Consider the following 21823-nt stretch of genomic DNA (forward strand, 5'->3'; position numbering starts at 1 on the left):
ACTCTGGGATCATGACCCGAGCCGAAGGGAGTGGCTTAACCCACTGAGCCACCCAGGCGGTGGTGAGCCACCTCACCATTAATTTTTATATATAATGTACATATAAACATTTCTGCATGTTCATTTATTATAGATTTCAGAGATTATTTTTTATTTTATTAAAAAAATTTTTAAAAATTTGAGAGATAGATCACAAGTAGGCAGAGGCAGAGCAGCAGGTAGGGAGAGAGCCTGATGCAGGGCTTGATCCCAGGACCCTGAGGTTCATGACCTGAGCTGAAGGCAGAGGCTTAACACACTGAGCCACCCAGGCATCCCAAAAATTATTTATTAAGATAATGATAAGTTTATGAAAACGTTGCTATATTTAGTTGTTTTGATGGTAGGAGTGGTCATAATTAAGTACATCAAAGAATAATTTTATGAGATTTTTTAATTAATTGATACACTGTAACCGTTGTTAAAATCATAGTGAATTGAAAGTTTAATCTATAAAATTTAAATTTACTGAGTTTTAAGTAATAGCTTGTTAAAGTAATAGTAATAATATTAATATAATAATTACATTATTTATTATATGTAAATAATATTTATATATTATTATATTGTTATTTATTAATTATATCAATTATATTATATATAATTATATAGCTATATCTAATTATATATTGTATAATTAATATATTAATTATATATAATATAATATAATAATAATAATATTACTATTTAAAGTAATAGCTTGTTAAAGTTAAGTAATAGCTTGTATTTTAAGTTCATTAACTGAAAAGTTTTCAGATTCTTAGGTTTTCTCAGATATAGTAAATGTGACTTACTTGGTTTGTAAAGAAAAACTGGATATTTTATATGTGGTTTTAAAGTGTGTACTATTTCAGTGATTGATTACCTTTATAAAACTCATACCAAATTGCATTTCTTTAACGGTTTCAAGTTTATCTTCTTTAGAAATCTAATTATGTTCATCTTCTGTACATGAAATTTGTTACTTTTTCTGGATGTTCTTTTGATCTTTCATCATATTTTCCTGCCCAGTTTTATTTGCGTGATAAAAACCAAATATCCAATATATTTGGTTGAATATATTTTGTTTTCTCTTGTATTATTATTAGCTACTCAGAATGACACTTTAAAAAAATTTGTTTAGGTCTACATGAATTTGATGCACTGAAGGATCCTGAAGTGAATGAGTTCCGAATAAAAATGCGCAAATTCAGTGAGGAAAAGATTCAGTCGCTTGTGGGATTGTCTTGGATGGATTGGCTAAAGCAGACATACCCACCAGAACATGAACCATCGGTCCTTGAAAACTTAGAAGATAAACTTTATGGAGGAAAGCTCATTGTGGCTGTTCATTTTGAAAATTGTCAGGTAGTGTTATGTTATTTTAAGAAATACATTGTAAAAAATCTGTGATTTTTACCTGAATGCAACACCAGTCGTAGAGGAGATAGCTGGTAAATTTTATTAAAAAGAGCATTTTTAGATTTAAAGATGGAAATTTAGAATTACGTATAACAATCAAATGACACATCTTTTGCACATATGATTTTTTGATACAGTGATATATTAGTCTAGATTGGGGTTGGGAAACCAGTTTTTGAATGGTATGTATGTATGTATTTATTTTTTAGAAATCATTTTTATTTCACTTTATTTCTAAATTTTATTTAAAATCAATTAACCATATAGTATATTATTAGTTTCTGGTTTTTATTTTAAAAGGATGTTAAAAAACTCAAGGAATTTTTAAAAGATGGAAGGAGAAAGGAAGAGAGAGAGAATGGAGGGAAAGAAAGGGAAGAAGGAAGGGAGGAAAGGAGGGAGAAAGGAATGGGACACAGACTCATGGGTTGTCAGCAAAGCCTGGTTCTTCACAGAAAAAGATTGCCAGTCCCAGTCTAGATAATGTTCTTTAGTGTAGATATTTTATTTTCTTATTTGATTTTTCTGTTGCCTATGAAATGAAAGGTTTGATCAAATGATCTCTTTTTTCTCATATTCTTATATATGCATTTCATGGTGATATGGAAATGGGCATTATATTGGAGTATATTTAATCCATACCTGAATGGTGACGGCTATGTTACAAACCAGATTGAGACTGCCTTTGTATCTAGTGTGGTCGTTTTATCATCTAGGATATGGATTTAGAATTAGGGTAGGCATTCAAGGGTATTTTGTGGTGTTCTTCAGTTACTGCGATAACAACAACATAAACCATTTCAGTAGCCATTCTGTATTGAGCACTTTACCATGCCAAGAACTATGAAAGATATATATTTTTTAAGTATATTCTCCACTTTCAAAACAACTATAGGGGCGCCTGGGTGACTCAGTGGGTTAAGCCTCCGCCTTCGGCTCAGGTCATGATCTCAGGGTCCTGGGATCAAGCCCTACATCTGGGCTTTCTGCTCAGCAGGGAGCCAGTTCTCCCCACCCCCATCTCTCTGTCTGCCTTTCTGCCTACTTGTGATTGCTCTCTCTCTCTCTCTCTCAGTGTCAAGTCAATCAATAAATAAAATCTTTAAAAAAAACTATAAAATGTTATCATCCCCATTTTACAATGAAGAAAATGAAAGGGAGAGAAGGTTTTTTTTTTCCCCTCCTCTTTCTTTTCTTTTCTTTCTCTCTCTCTCTCTCTGTTTCTTTGTTTCTTATTTCTTGTTTCTTTCTTTTGTGCCAGGTCTTATATCTTATAGTTGGTCTGTGGTAGTGACAGGATTTTATCCAGGTGTTTAGTTTTATTCAGTTCTGCCTCCTTTCCAACAATATGTTTCTAAATAATTGTAAAAACAAATACAAAAGAAGGAAAGAAAGAGCCGGCTGGCCTTCTGGCATTTTATGAAAGAGATTTATCTAGCTTTAAAGTTTTTTTGTTGCTCTCTCCCGAAGTATGTTGAGACTAAAGTTCAGTTTAAATCAAGATTTGGATATTACAAAGTCTCACAATCAAATTTGAAATACGATTTAGGGAATTCTGCAGTGTTGGAAGAGGTGGAATGAAGAATTTTACCACTAAAAGGTGACTAGAATTCAACTTGAAAACAGTGGCTCAGGGCAATTTGCCCTTCTAGGTCAGTCTGCATTTCAGTACATATGGGTCAGTTCTCTACTGGATATACATATTTTTCATGTAATCATCATTGTAACAAAGTATATGTGAAAATAAATGTTTTGAAATAAGAAGAAAAATGGGGATATTGTGAAATCTACTGGATTCCAAGCAATCATAGAATTTTTTTCCCAAATTCTTTTATTTACTTCTAGTTTTTTAAAAAATTTATTTTAGGGGCACCTGGGTGGCTCAGCGGGTTAAGCCTCTGCCTTCGGTTCGGGTCATGATTTCAGGGTCTCTGGATTGAGCCCTGCATTGGGCTCTCTGCTCAGCAAGGAGCCTGCTTCCCCTGCTCTGTGCCTGCCTCTCTGCCTACTTGTGATCTCTCTTTCTGTCATAAATAAATAAAATCTTAAAATAAATTTATTTTAATCACCTAGTTGTTAGCAAGAAAAGTGTACTCCTAATCCCTGTCCCATCCACCTACCATCCCATCCCAATCCTTTCACCCATCCACCTACACATCTCCACTCTGGCAACGATCAATTTGTTCTCTGTAAAGATTTCCTTTCTTGGTTTGTCTCTCTCTGTGGGTTTCTTTGAGTCTAAAATAAGTGTCGTATAGGCAGCAAATAGATGGGTCCTGTTTTTTTAATCCACTCTGTCACCCTATGTCTATCGATTAGAGTGTTTAGTCCATTTACATTCAGTGTAATCATATATGTATATATATGTATATTGCCATATTATTGTTACCTGCTTTGTGGTTGTTAATGAAGATTTTCTCTGACCCTTTCTTGTCTTTTATCTTTCATGGTTTTCTTATTTTCTTTAGTGATACAATTGGATTTCTTTCTCTTTTATTCTTTGCATATTTATTAGTGGTTTTTGATTTGTGTTGCCATTAGGTTTGTGTATAATCACTTCTGCATATGGCAGTCTATATTAAGTTAATGGTTATTTAGGTTTTAACCCATTTTTTACTACTCTCCTTCCCATGTTTTAGGTATGTGTTGTCATATTATATCTTTTCGTTTTGTGAGTTCCTTGACTGATATTTTACAAAAATACTCATTACTGTTTTTGTGTTTCCTACATTCATACTTTCACTTTTGGTCTTTCTTTTCAGCTGAAAGAGTCCTATGTTTAATATTGCTGGTTTAATGGTCATGAACTCCTTTAGTTTTTCTTTGTCTGAGAAACTCTTTATCTCTCCTTTTATTTTTTTTAAAAGATCTTTTAAAAATTATTTATTTGACAGAGAGAGAGAGCGAGAGCGAACTTACAAGTAGGAAGAGTGAGAGGGGGGAAGCAGGCTCCCAGCTGAGCAGATAACCTGATGTGGGGCTCAATCCCTGGACCCTGAGACCATGACCTGAGCTAAAGGTAGAGGGTTAACCCACTGAGCCACCCGGGCACCTCTTTATCTTTCTTTTTATTCTCAGTGATAGCCTTACTACATAGAGTATTCTTTACTGCAGGTTTTTCCCATTCAGCACTTTAAACACATCATTCCACTCCTTTTGGCTTGCAAAGTTTCTGCTGAAAAATGGGCTCATAGCCTTATGGGGTTTCTTTCATATGTAACTTTCTTCTTTTGTCGATCTGCTCTTTTTTTTTTTTTTTTTTTTAAGATTTATTTATTTGATAGCAAGAGAGGAAACACAAGCAGGGGGAGTAGTAGAGGGAGAAGTGGGTTTCCCACTGAGCAGGGAGCCTGATGCAGGGCTTGATCCCAGGGCCCTGCTTAACAACTGAGCCACCCAGATGCCCTGTCTTTCTGCTCTTAATATTTTTTATTTATTCCTTTATTTTGCCATTTTAATTGTAACATGTCATTGTGTGGGGCTGCTTTTGTTGATTTTGTTGGGGGCTCTCTGTGCATTCTTCATCTGGGTATGTTCCCTTCCCCAAAGTAGGGAAGTTTTCAGCTATTATTTCTTCAAATGAATTCTCTATCCCTTTTCTCTGTCTTCTTCTGGGAGTCCTGTAATGTGAATGTTACTACTTTTGGTGTAAGTATTGTGTTCCCTAAGTCTGTTACTGTTTTGTACTTGTTTCCTAAGTACTTTTTTCTGTCTTGTTCATCTTGATTACCTTCTGTTTACTCTGTCTCCTAGGCTATTAATTCGTTCCTCTGCTTCTTCCAGCCTGATGTTCATACCATCAAACATGTTTCTTATTTTATTTATTGAGCCTTTTAGCTCTGCCATGTTTTTCTTATTCGCTGGCTAATGGTCTCACTGATGTCCTCTATTCTTTTCTAAAGTCCAGTTAGTATCCTTAATGATCATTGCTTTAAATTCTCCATTAGGCATGTTATTTATATTTGTTTTGCTTATATCTCTGGTCTTGGTCTTGGTCTGTTCTTTCATTTGGGACAAATTCCTCTGTCTTCTCATTTTGTCTCTGTGCCTGTTTCTCCATGTGTTAAGAAAGTCAGCTACATCTTCTGTTCTTCTGAGTAATGGCCTTAAACAGAAGAGGTCCTGTAGTGCTCTACAGTGTAGTGTTCCCTGTTCCTCACAGCCTGGTGCTTCCAGTAGCATCTCTGTTGTGTGCTGAGTGTTTTCTGCTTTTGTGCCCTGGCTACTTTATCCTTCAGATCAGTATAGTACACAGAGGCTCTCTCTGCCTGTTGTGGGCAGTGTTTGGTCCCTGGCCTGAATGTGGTGTGTTTTAACTAGATGTGCTCTGGTCTACTTATGAAATGAGATCTGTTGCTGTTGCTACCAGAACCGAGGCCTCACAGAACTCCTGGGTCAGGAGATATGGTGCTGGTCAAGGGTTTGGGCTGGTCGTCTGGGTGTGGAAGCCTGCTGTGGTGGTACTGAGGCAAGTGTAACTGGGAAGGATGGATCCACAAGAGTGCGGGGGGCAGGGCTTGGTATATAAGCAAGTTACATGTGAGTGCTAATGCTGTGTTCATTACCTCAGGTGGCTCTGTGTTTATGCTGAGGGATAGGGAAGGGAAGTGGTGCCTTGCAGTTCCCTTTTTTCCCCCATGAGGTTTCTCTGGGAGGGCTGCCTCTCTGGAACTCTTGCCACTGCTATGAGTTGAGCAAGTAGCTACTCCATTGTGCGTGTAGGCACCCTAAAGATCTCTGTTTTCATTCTGTATTTCCTTGGGCTGTTTGTTCCACCTTATTTCTAAGAGTAGCCCCCATGCCTCTGGACTTTTCCTGAGCCAAGCCCACTGCCTTTAGAACTGCAGACTTTAAGCCCCACTGGCTGGTTGCAGGAACTTGTGAAATGGGACTCTCTTGCTTTTCTTGCTGGTTACTATGTGGACTCCTTTTCCCCAGGTGCTCTTCTGTGTTACAGTTTGTCTCTTGTTCTTCTGTGCTGTAGCCGCTTCCTCTGTACTGCAAAAGCCATGATTTGTTTCTCTCCTAAGCTTCATCTTTGCAATTTCCTCCAGTGTGGTGGCTCTTCTATCTTTAGTTCTGGAGTTTTTTCTACCAGTCTTCAGATTCATTTCTGGAGTATTTAATGCAGGAGGATTTGATAGTTATCTGTTGTATTCATGGGACTGGGTGATCTTCTCTTCCTATTCTGCTGTCATCTTCCCCTCCCAACAGTCATAGACTTTAATGCTGAAAGTAGTTTGAAGATCATCTAGTTAGATTCTTTATATAATATAATCTTTTTACCATCCCTTATATAGTATAGTTTCTTTATATAATATAATCTTTATATAATATAATCTTTATATATATAAAGATAATATAATTCTTATATAATATATAATCTTTATATTATATATATAATATATAATATAATCTTTATATAATATCATCCTTTCACCATCTCTTATATAGAGTAGTTTCTCTGACCAAATACATTCAGTACTTGGGGAAGTACTCGACCTTTAGAGTAGCATGTTTTCACTTTTGACAAGCACATATTTAAATTTTAATATAAAATGTATTTAAAAATTCAAACTAGCCTTTTATGACTTCTTCCCATGTGGTTGTCCTTTCTCATTTTGCATAAGTATCCATTCAGTCTACCCTTCATTATACATGTCAAATATTCATATAGTTGAGATAGAGCTATCATAACTCCCCTTAGTTTACTTTTCTTTTAGCCAAACAGTTCCTATTTTGTATTGTATAGACTAGTAAAATTATTAAGTTATTAAAGAAACTTGGAAAGCCACATAGAGTTTATCCTTCTTTGTTTAGGCAACTAAGTCCATTTTAAAAAACACAAATTTGGAGCCTGGCTGGCTTAGTTGGTAGAGCACGCAACTCTTGATCTGAGTTGTGAGTTCGAGCTCCACACTGGGTGTAGAAATTACTTACAAGTAAGATCTTGAAAACAAATAAATAAAACCCCAAATTCCTAATTTATTATCAGTACTATTTCATAAGCGGGTAAATACTTCACCAACAAAAAATAAGAATGATGATTTCAGAATAAAGAATGGTTAGCTTACTGATCCCTCATACATGCATTTTTTTGCCCTTCCAACTTCTATATAAAATAATAATTTTGCCATTTTGTCATTACTGTTAATGACCAACATTAGGGAGCAGTATGTAGGAACACTAAACATGAGATGAAGTATAACAAAGTACTCGTATAGGTTAAAAATGGTTTTACAGGATAGATAGGGAGCAATATAGACAGTAGTTTCTGTGAAAAAGATGAAGTTTTTGATGACCATATCTTCAGTATCATCCAGTATAGAGCAGGGCTCTTGAGAAGCAAGATAAATAAAATCATGGAACTGTCATGTTTCTGTTTTAAAGAACATTAGTTCCCAGCAGCCACACCATGGCATTATTTTTAATTCCAATAGTCATAATTTGTTAAGGATACCAATAAACCTGAGCATCACTTTCAAACCTGTGTTTTTTTTAAACCTCAGCCAGCATAAGTTATATGAAATAATTGCATCAATTAAGGGAGAAGGGCATGTGGCATTTGAAATAGTCTCCTGTGTGTTAGGGAACAGGGTGGGTTGTGGAGAAGGTAGAAGGAGGTAGAGACTATATGGGGGGAATTTCAGAGAATGTATCAGAAGCATGGGCAGAAATATGAGAAACAATGAAGCACAAAGCGTAAAACTATCAAGAATAACTTCTTCACCTGTGTAGACATTATCTGAATAAGCACAGATGTCATGATACCGATGTAGTCACAAATGAACTGTATCCTTTCCTTCTAAACAGGAGTTTCTGTTCCGTCCTTATGCCCAGTATCTTCATTGGGTAGTCTCTCTTGTAGCTGACTATAAGCATTAAGCAATGCAAGTTGACTCCTGAGGAAAATCCAAGTCTTTTAAAGATGCAATATTTTGTGAAGTTTTTAAAAGAAATGTTGGAAAACTGCTTGATACAGGAAAAACCAGTTGAGTTCTGACCACGTCAGTCTAATTAACAGTTTATGTGAAGAAAATTAACATGGGTGATGAGATACACCAGTACTTCAGAAGACTTGAATGTAGTCATCATGAGATTATGATTGATCTTTAAAGGAAGGTTTCAAGCCCTTGGTACTATATATAGATCCATTATACAAATGTGCAGTTGACCCTTGAACATGCAAGGGTTGAGTGCCAACCCCTCCACATTCAAAAATCCACAGATAACTTTTGACTCCCACAGAACTTACTACTAATAGATTTCTGTTGACTCTCTTACTAATAACATAAATAGTTGATTAACACATATTTGTTATACATGTCATATACTGTATTTTTAAGTAAAGTAAGGTAGGGGGAAGAAAATGTTATTAAAGTCATAAGGAAGAGAAAATACATTTACAGTATTTATAAAAAAAAATCCACATAATTAAGTGGACCCACACAGTTCAAACCCATGTTGCCCAAGTGTCAGCTGTATCTCCATGGTCTCAGGTGCATCTCTCTCAGAACTGATGATAAAGTATGTCTTTTCACATATTTATGAAACATTCATATTTCTGTTGTGTTTGTTTCTTGTCTATTTTAAAACTGTATCATGTGTGTCTTACTGATTTGTATACGTTCTTGGTTTTTGGGAGTAGTGAATCTTTGTCATTGGGAATGTGTTCTCGGGGTGCCTGAGTGGCTCAGTGGGTTAAAGCCTCTGCCTTCGGCTCAGGTCATGATCTCAGGGTCCTGGGATCGAGCCCCGCATCGGGCTCTCTGCTCTGCGGGGAGCCTGCTTCTTCCTCTCTCTCTGCCTGCCTCTCTGCCTACTTGTGATCTCTCTCTGTCAAATAAATAAATAAAATCTTTAAAAAAAAAAAAAAAGGGAATGTGTTCTCCCTCTATATAATATAATCTTTATGTGTCTTGTCTTTTTTATTCTTTGTTTAGCTAGTTTATTTTACTTGATTTTATCCTCAAATTCTAGTCCGTTTTCAGATTTTTCTCAATTCTTGTGTTATATAAATGTATACACACAGCATTTCAAATCCAACATTGTTTTGTATGAAATAACATCAGTTTATGTATACCTAGAAATGGAATTGGTGAGTGATGGGTATATGGGTGTAATTGGTTTTTAATATATATTGCCAAAAAGTTTTTCTTTCTTTGTTTTTTTAAAGATTTATTTATTTTGAGAGAGATAAAGAGCAAGTAAGCATGCTTATGCAAGCAGGAGGGGCATAAGGAGAAGGAGAGAGAATCCCAAGCAGACTCTGGCTGAGTACAGGGACACGATGTGGATCTCAGTCTCAGGACCTTGAAATCCCAACCTGAACTGAAACCAAGAGTTTGTTGCATCTTTGCTAACACTTGATATTGTCAAATTTGAAAAATGTTTTAAAATTTGTCATGTTCCTTTTCTTTTTTTTTTTTTTTTAAAGATTTTATTTATTTATTTGACAGAGAGAAATCACAAGTAGTTGGAGAGGCAGGCAGAGAGAGAGAGAGGGAAGCAGGCTCCCTGCTGAGCAGAGAGCCCGATGCGGGACTCGATCCCAGGACCCTGAGATCATGACCCGAGCCGAAGGCAGCGGCTTAACCCACTGAGCCACCCAGGCGCCCCTGTCATGTTCCTTTTCATTGAGTTTTAAATTTCACTTAATATGTTTTGTTTCTTGGAGTTCTCTTTGATTCTTCTTCAGTTTTTTTGCTCTTTTTTTTTTTTCAGTTTTTTTGCTCTTTACTCATTTTCAAACAACCTTTAATTCTTTTTTTTTTAAACAATTTTTTAAAGATTTTATTTATTTATTTGACAGAGAGAAATCACAAGTAGACGGAGAGGCAGGCAGAGAGAGAGGAAGGGAAACAGTCTCCCTGCTGAGCAGAGAGCCCAATGCGGGACTCGATCCCAGGACCCTGAGATCATGACCTGAGCCAAAGGCAGCGGCTTAACCCACTGAGCCAGCCAGGCGCCCAACAACCTTTAATTCTTAACACATTAACTAAACTTGTTTTATTTTCTGAGTATTACTTGTAATATCTGCAGTTTTTCAAGCCTAGTTCTGATTTCTGGTCTTTTCTATAGGTTCTTGCTATCTGATAATGAGTGTGTCCTCTAGTTTTTTTATTTCTAAAGGGTCTGTTTATGAAATAGAGAGTAAATGGGAGTCATAGAATAATTTTATGGTATATTAAGGAGCTTAAGGCCTTATTATTCAGACCTGTATTGTTTAAATACAGTAGCCACTAGCCACATTTATACATTAAATTTGAATTTAAGTTAATTAAATAAAGTAAAATTAAAATTCAGTAATTTGCACTAGCCACATATCAAGCTTCTTGAGAACCACTTGTGGAGGGGCGCCTGGGTGGTTCAGTAAATTGAGCGTCTGTCTTCGGCTTAGGTCATGATCTCAGGGTCCTGGGGTCAAGCCCTGCATCGGGCTCTCTGCTTGGCAGGGAGCCTGCTTCCCCTCCTCTCTCTCTGCCTGTCTCTTTGCCTACTTGTGATCTCTCTCTCTCTCTCTGTGTCAAATAAATAAATAAAATCTTAAAAAAAAAAAAGCACTTGTGGCTAAGAGGCTGTGTATTGGACAGCATAGAATAGACTATTTACATTTTTAAAGAGTTTTATTGGGTAGCGCTGCTTTAGACAGTTACGACCATTTGTATTATGTTAAAAAAGTATCATATCTGGGACGCCTGGGTGGCTCAGTTGGTTAAGCAGCTGCCTTCGGCTCAGGTCGTGATCCCAGCGTCCTGGGATCGAGTCCCACATCGGGCTCCTTGCTCCGCAGGGAGCCTGCTTCTCCCTCTGACTCTGCCTTCCACTCTGTCTGCCTGTGCTCGCTCTCGCTCGCTCGCTCTCTGACAAATAAATAAATAAAAATCTTTTAAAAAAAAAAGTATCATATCTCTTTGTGAATTTATTTTTTAAAGTAGGTTACTTTCTAAGGTAGCTGAAGGTTTTGAGGTGGATAGTGCAAGGAAATTAAATAAGAAGCTATATTGCTCTTTAGGAGAAAGATGAAGAATTGCCAAAATAGAGTAGTGTGAATGGGATAGAGAGGAGGTGACAGTTGGCAGCCCAAGGATAGGAGGTTGTTGGTATCTTATTGGGAAGTGAGTTAGGGTGGAAAGTGGAGTCATGTGACTTTTCAAAGGACTCTGTGGATCCTGGCTCATCTGCTTTGATGCATATAGCACCAACTCATACAGAACATTAGGAAAAAAAGGTAAAAATACTAGAGAAAAGGAACACCCAGTAAGTTTAGGTTAAAAAAGTTGAAATTTGAAGTACCTTATGGAAAAGGGAGGTGACTTAACTTGGTGAAAATACTGCAGAAGCAACCTCTGGTCAGTAGAGAATTTTCTAACAGCCACAGTTGTGCAGAGTAGCAGTTAGCTGCTTTAGGAGATAGTGAATTTTCTTAAATCCTTGGTATGTGATCATATGGTGGGAAATTACTTTGCTGGATTATGAGAAGTTTCAGTTGTTATTAAGTGATCTTTAATATCTATACATTTGGGATTTGTGATGAGAAGATTTGATATTCAGTTCTGACTATATTTCTCATTAATGAAACCTTCTTTGTTTCTTTTTTACATGTCTATAAAATTGGACCGAATTGTTCATTTATAATTAATTGGTATATTCATTTATAATTTAATTGGTATATAACATAAAATTCTTAGTATGGACTACGTTTGAACAACTACAGGATTTTTGGAACTTTTTAAAACAAAGATATTAAAAAATATAAAAGATATTTACTGAGAAATGTATTTGAAACTCATTGGTAAACTTTAGTTAAATATACACTTTAGTTAAATATGAATCTTATCTGTGGGATCTGTAGCACTTTGTATAGTGTAAGATGACTTGCAAATTATCAGAAATCTTAAGTTTGTTGTGGACATACTATATCTAAAAAATAAGAAAATGTACTGGAATGTTAAATGTAAAGGATATACATATGTAACATATATATATGAACATACTATGTATGGCTATATACAATGTAGTAATAAGTATAAATGTAAAGAGAGTTTTTTCAGCACAAGTATAAAATTTGCTCCTTTTTTCTACCCCCTCTTTTTAGGATGTGTTTAGCTTTCAAATATCTCCTAATATGAATCCTATCAAAATAAATGAACTGGCAATCCAAAAACGTTTGACTATTCATGGAAAAGAAGATGAAGTTAGTCCCTATGACTATGTGTTGCAAGTAAGTGGGAGAGTAGAATATGTGTTTGGTGATCAGCCACTCATTCAGTTCCAGGTATGTGTATTACTATCACTTTTCCGTAGATACGTGTGAGTGTGTGTGCGTGTGTGTATGTACGTGTGTTTTAACAATTTAAATTTCTGATAAAAATACATTATTATAGTTAAGTATTCAGAACCTACAGAAAATTATACAAAATTAAATAATAGATATTCATAATCCTACCCACCTCTGAGATAACCATTGTTAAAATTTTGGCATGTTTTTGTTGTTTACTTGCAGTTATATATTTTTGGTATAATGATTATATTAATGTGTGTATCTCAGTGTTTCCTTTCTACTTTTTTGGTTGTTTCAGTGTTAGCATTTCCTGTGGCATAATGAATTTTTTTTTTTAAGATTTTATTTATTTATTTGCGAGAGAGAGAGAGAGCGAGCATTAGCAGTGGGGTCGGGCAGAGGAAGATGGAAAGGCAGACCCCCTGCTGAGCAGGAAGCCAGACATGGGGCTCATCCCAGGACCCTGGGATCATGACCTGAGCTGAAGGCAGATTCTTAACCAACTGAGCTACCCAGGCATTTCAGCATAATGAATTATTAATAAAACTTGCTAAAGCTGCCTACTGTTTTATCACGTAAACATAATAATTAGGTAGACAATATTCTGGAGGAAATAAAATACAAGATTTTTTGATTAGGGGCGCCTAGGTGTCTCTGTGGTTGAGTGTCTGCCTTTGGCTCAAGTCATGATCCCAGGGTTCTGGGATTGAGCCCCGCATTAGGCTCCTTGCTTTGCCGGAAGCCTGCTTCTCCCTCTCCCTCTCCCTGTGCTTGTGTTCTCTCTCTGCCAAATAAGATCTTCAAAAAAAAAAAAAAAAAAAAAAGATATTTTGATTAAATAGCCACTAATTAAATGGTAAAGAAACTTATTTGTGATTATCAGTTAACAGGGTCTTATACCTTTTCATTTTGAATTAGAAAGCTTTTCAGTTCAGTCTAACATTTATATGTGTAATTGTCTTTCCCTCTGTTTTTTGTTACTTCTATATATGGTAGGAATTTTGAAAGCATTAGGTTTGTTCATCCTCAAAAGCTTTCCTCCATCTTTGACATACCTATTTCCATGCAATCACAAGTTCCTTGAGGATAGTGCCCCAGATTGTTTTTGGAGTTAAGTAGGGTTTAAATAAGGTAAATGAAGGGCACCTGGGTGGCTCAGTGAGTTAAATGACTGACTGTCATGATCCTTGGCTCCTGGGATCCAGCCCTGTGTTAGGCTATCTCCTCAGCTGGGAGTCTGCTTCTCCTCCCCTGCTTGTGTGCTCTCTCTGTCTCTGTCAAATAAATAAATAAATAAATAAATAAAATCTTAAATAAATAAATAAATCTGTAGTGCGACACCTCTCCCCCACCATGATCTGATCAAATAGGATCTTGGATGTGATTATCAGTTAACAAGGTCTTTTTTTTTTTTTTTTTTTAAAGAAGTTAACAAGGTCAATACATTTTCACATCCTTATACTGTAGGATCTGATTACTCTTGTGATTTTTATTTCTTTTTGTTTTAAAGAGGGATAGAGGTATGCCAGATATTAAGTGATGGCTGCGAAAAAGCTGTGATTTTGGGGTGCCTCAGTAGCTCAGCCATTAAGCACCTCTGGCTCAGGTCATGATCCCAGTGTCCTGGGGTCAAGCCCCACATTGTACTCCCTGCTCAGTGGGAAGCCTGCTTCTCCCTCTTCCACTCCCACTGCTTGTATTCTCTCTCTTGCTGTCTCTCTCCCTCTGTGTCAAATAAATAAATAACACCCCCCCCCCAAAAAAAAAACCAACCAGGAGCTTTGATTTTTTTTTTTAACTTAATTAGTGAAGGGCGTATTGTTTTGCCAAAACTAGGATTTATGGGGGTTTTTTTGAGTTTGTGTTTTAGGATTTGTTATTATAAAGAAAAATAAAGAGTTGTATACATTTTTGTACAAGGTCTTGTGAGAGAGAAAGTATAACATGTAGGTAAAGGAATGTGAAGGAAATGGAATGATACATATTTCATGTGTTTGATTGAATATATTTATCATAATATGTGATTTCTTCTTACAGACCATTCTGGATTTTTTTTAATTTCTAAAAGTATTTTGTGGTTCTGAATTTAATGTAATATGCTGAATCTATATAGGAAATTTATTCTTCTGAGGAATATATTAAGTTTCTTTCTATCCAGTTTGTTAGGCATCCCTGGTAATGTGAATAACCATCCCTTTCCTTATATGCCTTTGGAGAGTTGTCCTGGTCTCATGGAAATAAAAGAGTTTCAAACTGAGATGGTCAATGTTTTTGCAAGGGAGATAGTAATGGTTGTCTTCTGGAGCCTTGTTCTGTAAAGGTACTAGGTTGACTTCAGGGATCTATGGGAAGGTCTAAGATGACCACCTTAGAATGTGAAGAAATGGCCACATGTGTACTACATGTCTACTTTTCCTGACTGACTGATCAGAGTTTACACTATGATATCACAGTCTACCAGTACGTGTGTCAAGTCCCACCCCTGGGACAGTGAGCCACTTGGTCAAAATGTCAGGTATTGGGGGTGGAGTGGGGGTGGGGGGAATGTCAGGTATTAAGTGCAAAGAGAAGACAAAACATCAAGCCTGAGGTACATATTTCTTAAAGGTTTAGCCAAAAAAAAAAAAAAAAAGAGGGAGAGAGAGAGAAACAGGTAGATTTAAGATGCCAGGTATGTAACTTAACTCTTCTTTTAGTTCTTTCATCTGTTAAAGGGAAGAAAATCTCTCTTACAGGGTTGTTAGAAAAATTAGTTAGTTCTTCCAGTGCCCGGGTGGCTCAGTCGGTTAAGTGTCTGCCTTCAGCTCAGGTCATGATCCCAGGGTCCTGGGATCAAGCCACATGTTGGCCTCCCTGCTCAGCAGGGAGCCTGCTTATCCTTCTGCCTCTGCCACTCCCCCTGCTTGTGCTCTCTCTGTCTCTCTCAAAGAAATAAATAAAATCTTAAAAAAAAAAAATAAGTAGCTAGTTCTTAGGTACTTAGGTATTCAATTAATGGTAGCTATTTTATGTTGTGATTTTAATTTCTCATATTCTTAACATTAGTTGTTAAGATATATTTTCATAGTACATTGGTATAGTGATGTTCATTTAATATTATTCTTCTGTCCATTTAAGTATTTGCTTGAAAATCTGTACCTTATTCTTTGTTGCCACTGTAGTATATTCGGAACTGTGTAATGAACAGGACCTTGCCCCATTTTATGCTTGTGGAATGTTGCAAGATCAAGAAGATGTACGAGCAGGAAATGATTGCCATAGAGGCTGCCATAAATCGAAATTCATCAAACCTTCCTCTTCCTTTACCACCAAAGAAAATGCGAATTATTTCTGTAAGTTTCATGTGTGAACCTTTGGTAACCCCAAAAAGCATATAATTTTGTTAGGTTGTGTGCTTAAGCCTCACATATTTTCTCTGCTCACTTCTCATTCTGTGAAAACCAGTGCACATTAGCCGAAGATCCGTTACCATTTATTGGTAATTATCTTTCTAGCTACTGTTCTTTTTCCTCAACTCAAGGAAATGTAAATATGCGATTTCTGGTTTTGGTATTCTTTTGGTATCACAGAAAAATGATACCAAATTAGAAATTTCTTGACAGTGCAGGTGAACATAAACTTCAGTGAGCAATTTGAGAGGTTCTAGTAAAAAAGATTTTCAGAAATAGTTGATGTTCTTGTGTATTTAATTTATGTCAGCTTAGCTTATGCTAGCATTTTTGGTATAACTTGCCTTCTTACTGAATACTTTTAGAATTTAAATATATCAAAAAGATACCATTTTTTCCCTAGAATGTAATATATTTATATAAAGCAATTCCTGTGTTTCTGTTTATTGATTAGAACAGTTAACATTTTTTAATAGTTACTCAGTTTTAACAAGTTGTATGTTTAATCTCTCCTTGATGATTAAGATATTAGCTCTGTATTAATTTAAGTGGGCAACTCTTAATTCATCCAAAGCTTTAATACTTTTTGTTTATTGTGTTTAGTTTAGTGAACCTCTTGGCAGTATTGGAATGCTGCCTGTATTTTGCTGGAAGAACTAAGTGGTAGTGGTTGTGATGCTTCATTTAGTATGTGGGATTTTCAGCTGTTAGTTCGGAGGTCTATTTTCATTATTTTGCCAGTTGACATGAGAACAGATAAGATGGTTTCATTGCTAGCATAGAATATTTATGTCTTTAATTAAAATACTCTATTTCATTCTTTTGCAGCATGTTTGGGAAAATAACAACCCTTTCCAGATTGTTTTGGTTAAGGGAAATAAACTTAACACAGAAGAAAGTGTAAAAGTGAGTACTTGTTAAGATTTGAGTTTTTTAAAATCTGTTCCATTGTTTTTGTTATTTTTAAAAGATTTGTTTATTTGCTTTAGAGAGAGAAAGAGCACTGGAGCACTAGAGCAGGGGGAGGGGCAGAGGGAGAGGGAGAGAAGCTGACCCCATGCTGAGCTTGGAGCCAAATGTGGCCTGATCCCAGGGCCCAAGACCATAACATGAGTGGAAATCAAGAGGTGGCCACTCAACCAACGAGTCACCCACGTGCCCCTATCTACTCCATTATTTGGATAACTCATTGATATGCTTAATGAATGTCGCACTGGAGATTAAATTTTCCCTATATTGGTCAGTTACACAAGACAGAATATGGTGACTTAAAGTTAGACGAGAATTTGTGTTTTTATTTTTTTTTAAAGATTTTATTTATTTGACACAGAGAGAGATCACAAGTAGGCAGAGTGGCAGGCAGAGACAGAGGGGGAAGCAGGCTCCCCCCTGAGCAGAGAGCCCAACGCGGGGCTCAATCCCAGGACCCTGAGATCACGACCCAAGCCAAAGGCAGAGGCTCAACTGACTGAGCCACCCAGGCACCCCAAGAATTTTTGTTTTTAAAGTATTCTTTGAATAGTTGGAGATGTACTGGATATAGTGACGTTTTTCTGTATGTGTTGTATAAAAGAACTTGCTTTAGATCAGGAATTCAGCAAATACAATTTAAGCCATAGGTTCCTATGCAAGCCCAACCTCCTTTGTCAGCCTTGTTTAGAGCTGCACTCGGCCTCCTTTCTCAGACCTCTCCTTTTCTTTTAAACTTGCTGAACACAGAGAAAATGTAGTATCATTTCTTGGAAGGAAATAGATGACTACATTATGGACCACAAGTTGTTAGCTCATGGAAATTTATTACATAACCCCATACAATTAAGTAAAGATTTAACAAGGCATTTTGTCTCAAAGTGTAAAGCAGTTTCCCCCAGTTGTGCTTGGCAGGAAATTAAGTGAATAGTTTTGTGATCCAAGAAAGAGATTCATGTAGTTTGAGATATTTGCTGGCATGAGGATATATTCAGGAGCACCTTGCCAAAGATTATCAATGGCTTGCTTTTATTGGTGGACTTTAAAGATTCTTTGGTTAGCTGTCATCAAAATAGGGATTTTTTTTTTTTTTTGCTCTTATTTCCTCAGCTAGGATTTAATTTTTAATGAATATGCTAATAGCCAATTCTATTTTTTATTTAATTTAAACTTTCCTTACTATTTTTTGTCCACTTGCAGAAGTACAACGTGTTTGTTGGGACAGGTAAAATAGTCCAAACACCATTAAAGAAAAAAGCTGCTGATTTTTTTTCCATTATAAATTGGATTGAGAAGCTTTCCTCTTATCAATTTTCTGAATAAGCTTATATAGGATTGGTATTATTTCTTCCTTAAATGTTTGGTACAATTTACTCCAAGCCATCTGACCCTGGAGTTTTCTTTGTGGGAAATTTTTTTTTCCCCCCCCTAAAGATATTATTTATTTGAGAGAAAGAGCATGAGCATGAGCAGGGGAGAGGAGTAGAAGGAGCGGGAGAAGCTGACTCTACTCCAGGAAGCCTGTTGTGGGTCTGGATCCCAGGACCGTAGTATCATGACCTGAGCCCAAGGCAGATGCTTAACTGATGGAGCCACCAGGTGCCCCGTGTGGGAAGGTTTTTATTAAGAAATTCAATTTCTTTCTTTTTTTTTTTTTCTTAAAGATTCATTTATTTATTTGAGACAGAGACAGAGTAAGCTAGTGTGGGGGGACGGGGCAGCGGGGAGGGAGAGAGAGAATTTCAGACAGACTACCCATTGAGCGCAGAGCCTGATGCAGCACAACTTTGAGATCATGACCTGAGCTGAAAGGAAGAGTCAGCTTAACAGACTGAGCCACCCAGGCACCCTTAGGAATTTAAATTCTTTAATGGATATATGGATAGTCAGGTTTTCTATTTCTTTATGTCAGTTTTGATAATTTTTGTCCTTTGAAAAATTTAAGTTGTTACATTTTTCGCATTAAGTTTATAATAGCCTCTTATATTAGTTTTTCTATTACTATTTGACAAATTACCACAAACGTAGCAGCTTGAATGCCTGTTTGTTAGCTTGCATTTCTGTTGGTCAGAAGTCTGGGCATGGTGTGGCTGGATTTTCTGCTTATGTTCTTGCAAGGTTGAAATCCAGTGTTAGTTGGGTTGTTTTTGTTCCTAAAGGCTCTAGAGACAAATTTGCTTCCAAGGGGATTCAAGTTATTGGCCAAATTCAGTTCCTTGAAGTTGTAGAACTAAGGTTCTCATTTTCTTGCTGGGTCTTGGTAGGGGATTGACTGGGGATTGCTCTCAGTTAGTAGAGGTGTCTTTCAAGGCTGGTTTTGTGGCCCTCTCTATTTCTAACTCTATAGAAATGGAGAATTTCTCAAGCTTCAAATCCTTCTCACTCTTTGAATTTCTTGCCAAGAAGAACCTGGTCCCTTTTTAGAGACTGACCAATGGATCAGGCCCATGAAAGATAGTCTCCCTTCCTTGAAGTCATCTATGTTAAGTAGTATAACCTAATCACAGGAGTGAAATCCATTATATTTAGTCCCAGGGATTATTTTTTTTTTTTTTTTAAGATTTTATTTATTTATTTGACAGAGAGAGATCACAAGTAGGCAGAGAGGCAGGCAGAGAGAGAGGAGGAAGCAGTCTCCCCGCCGAGCAGAGAGCCCGATGCGGGACTCAATCCCAGGACCCTGAGATCATGACCTGAGCCGAAGGCAGCGGCGTAACCCACTGAGCCACCCAGGCGCCCCTAGTCCCAGGGATCTTAAAGGGCACATGAATGTCTTGACCCTGTGAATGTGCTTAGAATTCTGGAGCATATTCCTTCGTGATTTGGTCCTTTCTTACCCTTGTAGTTCACTTTTCAGGTATGCATCTTTTTTTTTTTTTTTAAAGATTTTATTTATTTATTTGACAGATAGAGATCACAAGTAGGCAGAGAGGCAGGCAGAGAGAGTGGGGTGGGGGAAGCAGACTCCCCGCTGAGCAGAGAGCCCAATGCGGGGCTCGATCCTAGGACCCTGGGATCATGACCAGAGCTGAAGACAGAGGCTTTATTTAACCCACTGAGCCACGTAGGCACCCTCTCAGGTATGCACCTTAATATTTAGGAGAATCCTGAACTCAGTGCTGTCCCAAATCTAGAAGATGACATTAGTGCACACAGAACTCAAGAAGCCCTCTAGTTATAGCTCTAGTGGGAAGGAGGACTTCTAACCCTCAGAGAGAGCAAGAATTTCTCTGCTTTTTACCTCTGTTATTTGTTTCCTGTTCTTTTTTCTCATTTGTTCCAGTTTCTAAGAAGTCCTGTGGCAGTGGCAGCAGCAACAACAAGGGGGACAGGCCTAAAGTGCAAAGTTGAACCTTCTCTGATTAGAAGAGTTGTACAGAGAATGGGGAAAATCCTCACAGGCTTTTTTTTTTTCTTTTTTCTTTTTCTTCTGTTTGGCATAGTTGCAGGAAGTGTGGGTAAATAAAGCTTTAGCTTTATGGCTGGGTGATAAAAAAGGGGAGCCCTAGGCAACCAAAAAATAATTGGATGATTGAAGAGTGGGAAGAGCTCGGGAATGCAACTCTTTAAAGTTGTTTATGCTTATAGGTTTATTCCTGAGCTGTACTTATGTGGATCTGAATCTTAACTGCCTACATAATTTGAAGACTGAAATGTAGCATATGTTCCCACCAGGTCTCAGTCTGGTCACTGTATGCTGCATAGAAAGGACAGATCCAAGCACTATGCAAAGGATTTTGAAAACTGAACTGATATTAGAACCATAGCTTCACAGAGCTTGTTTCACCTTGTAGTCTGAACTTAACCATTGTTTCCTAAAACATCAGTGTTCTCTGTAGGATATAAACAAAACCCAGAGTCTTAAAACATAGTGGTCATAATGGTCTATGCAGTTTAAAATTAATTGACATCATAAAGAGCCAGGAAAATATCAAGTTGTATGGATAATGATAACCAACAGGTATCTGCTCAGATGACATATATGTTGTTAGTTACAATAATGCTCCAAGTAAGGGCAAACACACTTGAAAGGGATGGAAAAATAGAAAGTATCAGCTAAGAAACAGAAGATGTAATAGGAGCTATATGGAAAATTTAGAACTGAAAAATACAGGAACTTACCATTTAAAAACTCATGGAATGAGGTGCCTGGGTGGCTCAGTTGTTAAGTGTCTGCCTTTTGCTCAGATCCTGGGATTGAGCCCCGCATTGGGCGCCCTGCTTAGTGGAAGCCTTTCTTTTCCGACTCCCCCTGCTTGTGTTCCCTCTCTCGCTGTGTGTCTCTGTCAAATAAATAAATAAAATCTTTAAAAAACCCAACAACTCATCGAATGGATTCAGTAGTGAAATGGTAATTAGAAAGGAAAGAGTCCATGAATTTTAAGATTAATAAAAATAATTTCCAATTTGAACAAAATGGAGAAAAATGATTGAGGGAGAAAAAACTCCTTATAGCTTCAGATACCTGTGTAACAATATCAGAAGGTTGAACATTTGTGTAATCTGAGTTCTAGAAAGATAAAGAGTACAGTTAAGAAAAACTATTTAAACAAATTATTATTGGGAGCTTTCCAAAGTGGGCAAAAGACATAAATACAACAGATTAAAGAAGCTCAATGAACTACAAATAGGATAAACCCAGAGAATTTCAAGCTCACGTACATCTGATAGCACACTTAGTAGTCAAAAATCGTTAACACCTCATAGCCTACTTATGTGGGTCTTAGCACACCTAACTGTT

General features: G+C 36.9%; 1 protein-coding gene across 5 annotated transcripts in view; it reads left to right on the plus strand.

Moving 5' to 3' along the window:
• PIK3CB (phosphatidylinositol-4,5-bisphosphate 3-kinase catalytic subunit beta) overlaps window positions 1-21823 on the plus strand; it is a 203417-nt gene that overhangs the window by 94849 nt on the left and 86745 nt on the right. For 4 of the 5 annotated variants that reach the window (XM_082690404.1, XM_082690405.1, XM_082690406.1 and 1 more), the window contains 4 exons: window positions 1163-1386; window positions 12539-12718; window positions 15886-16056; window positions 16942-17019. In XM_082690404.1, the coding sequence (XP_082546530.1) occupies window positions 1163-1386; window positions 12539-12718; window positions 15886-16056; window positions 16942-17019 (653 nt within the window). Of the gene's footprint in view, window positions 1-1162; window positions 1387-12538; window positions 12719-13391; window positions 15240-15275; window positions 16057-16941; window positions 17020-21823 lie in introns of those variants that run through there. The other variant, XM_082690407.1, reaches the window with a different exon arrangement.

Source organism: Mustela nivalis (assembly GCF_964662115.1).
Source record: "Mustela nivalis genome assembly, chromosome: 1".
Lineage (NCBI taxonomy): Eukaryota > Metazoa > Chordata > Mammalia > Carnivora > Mustelidae > Mustela > Mustela nivalis.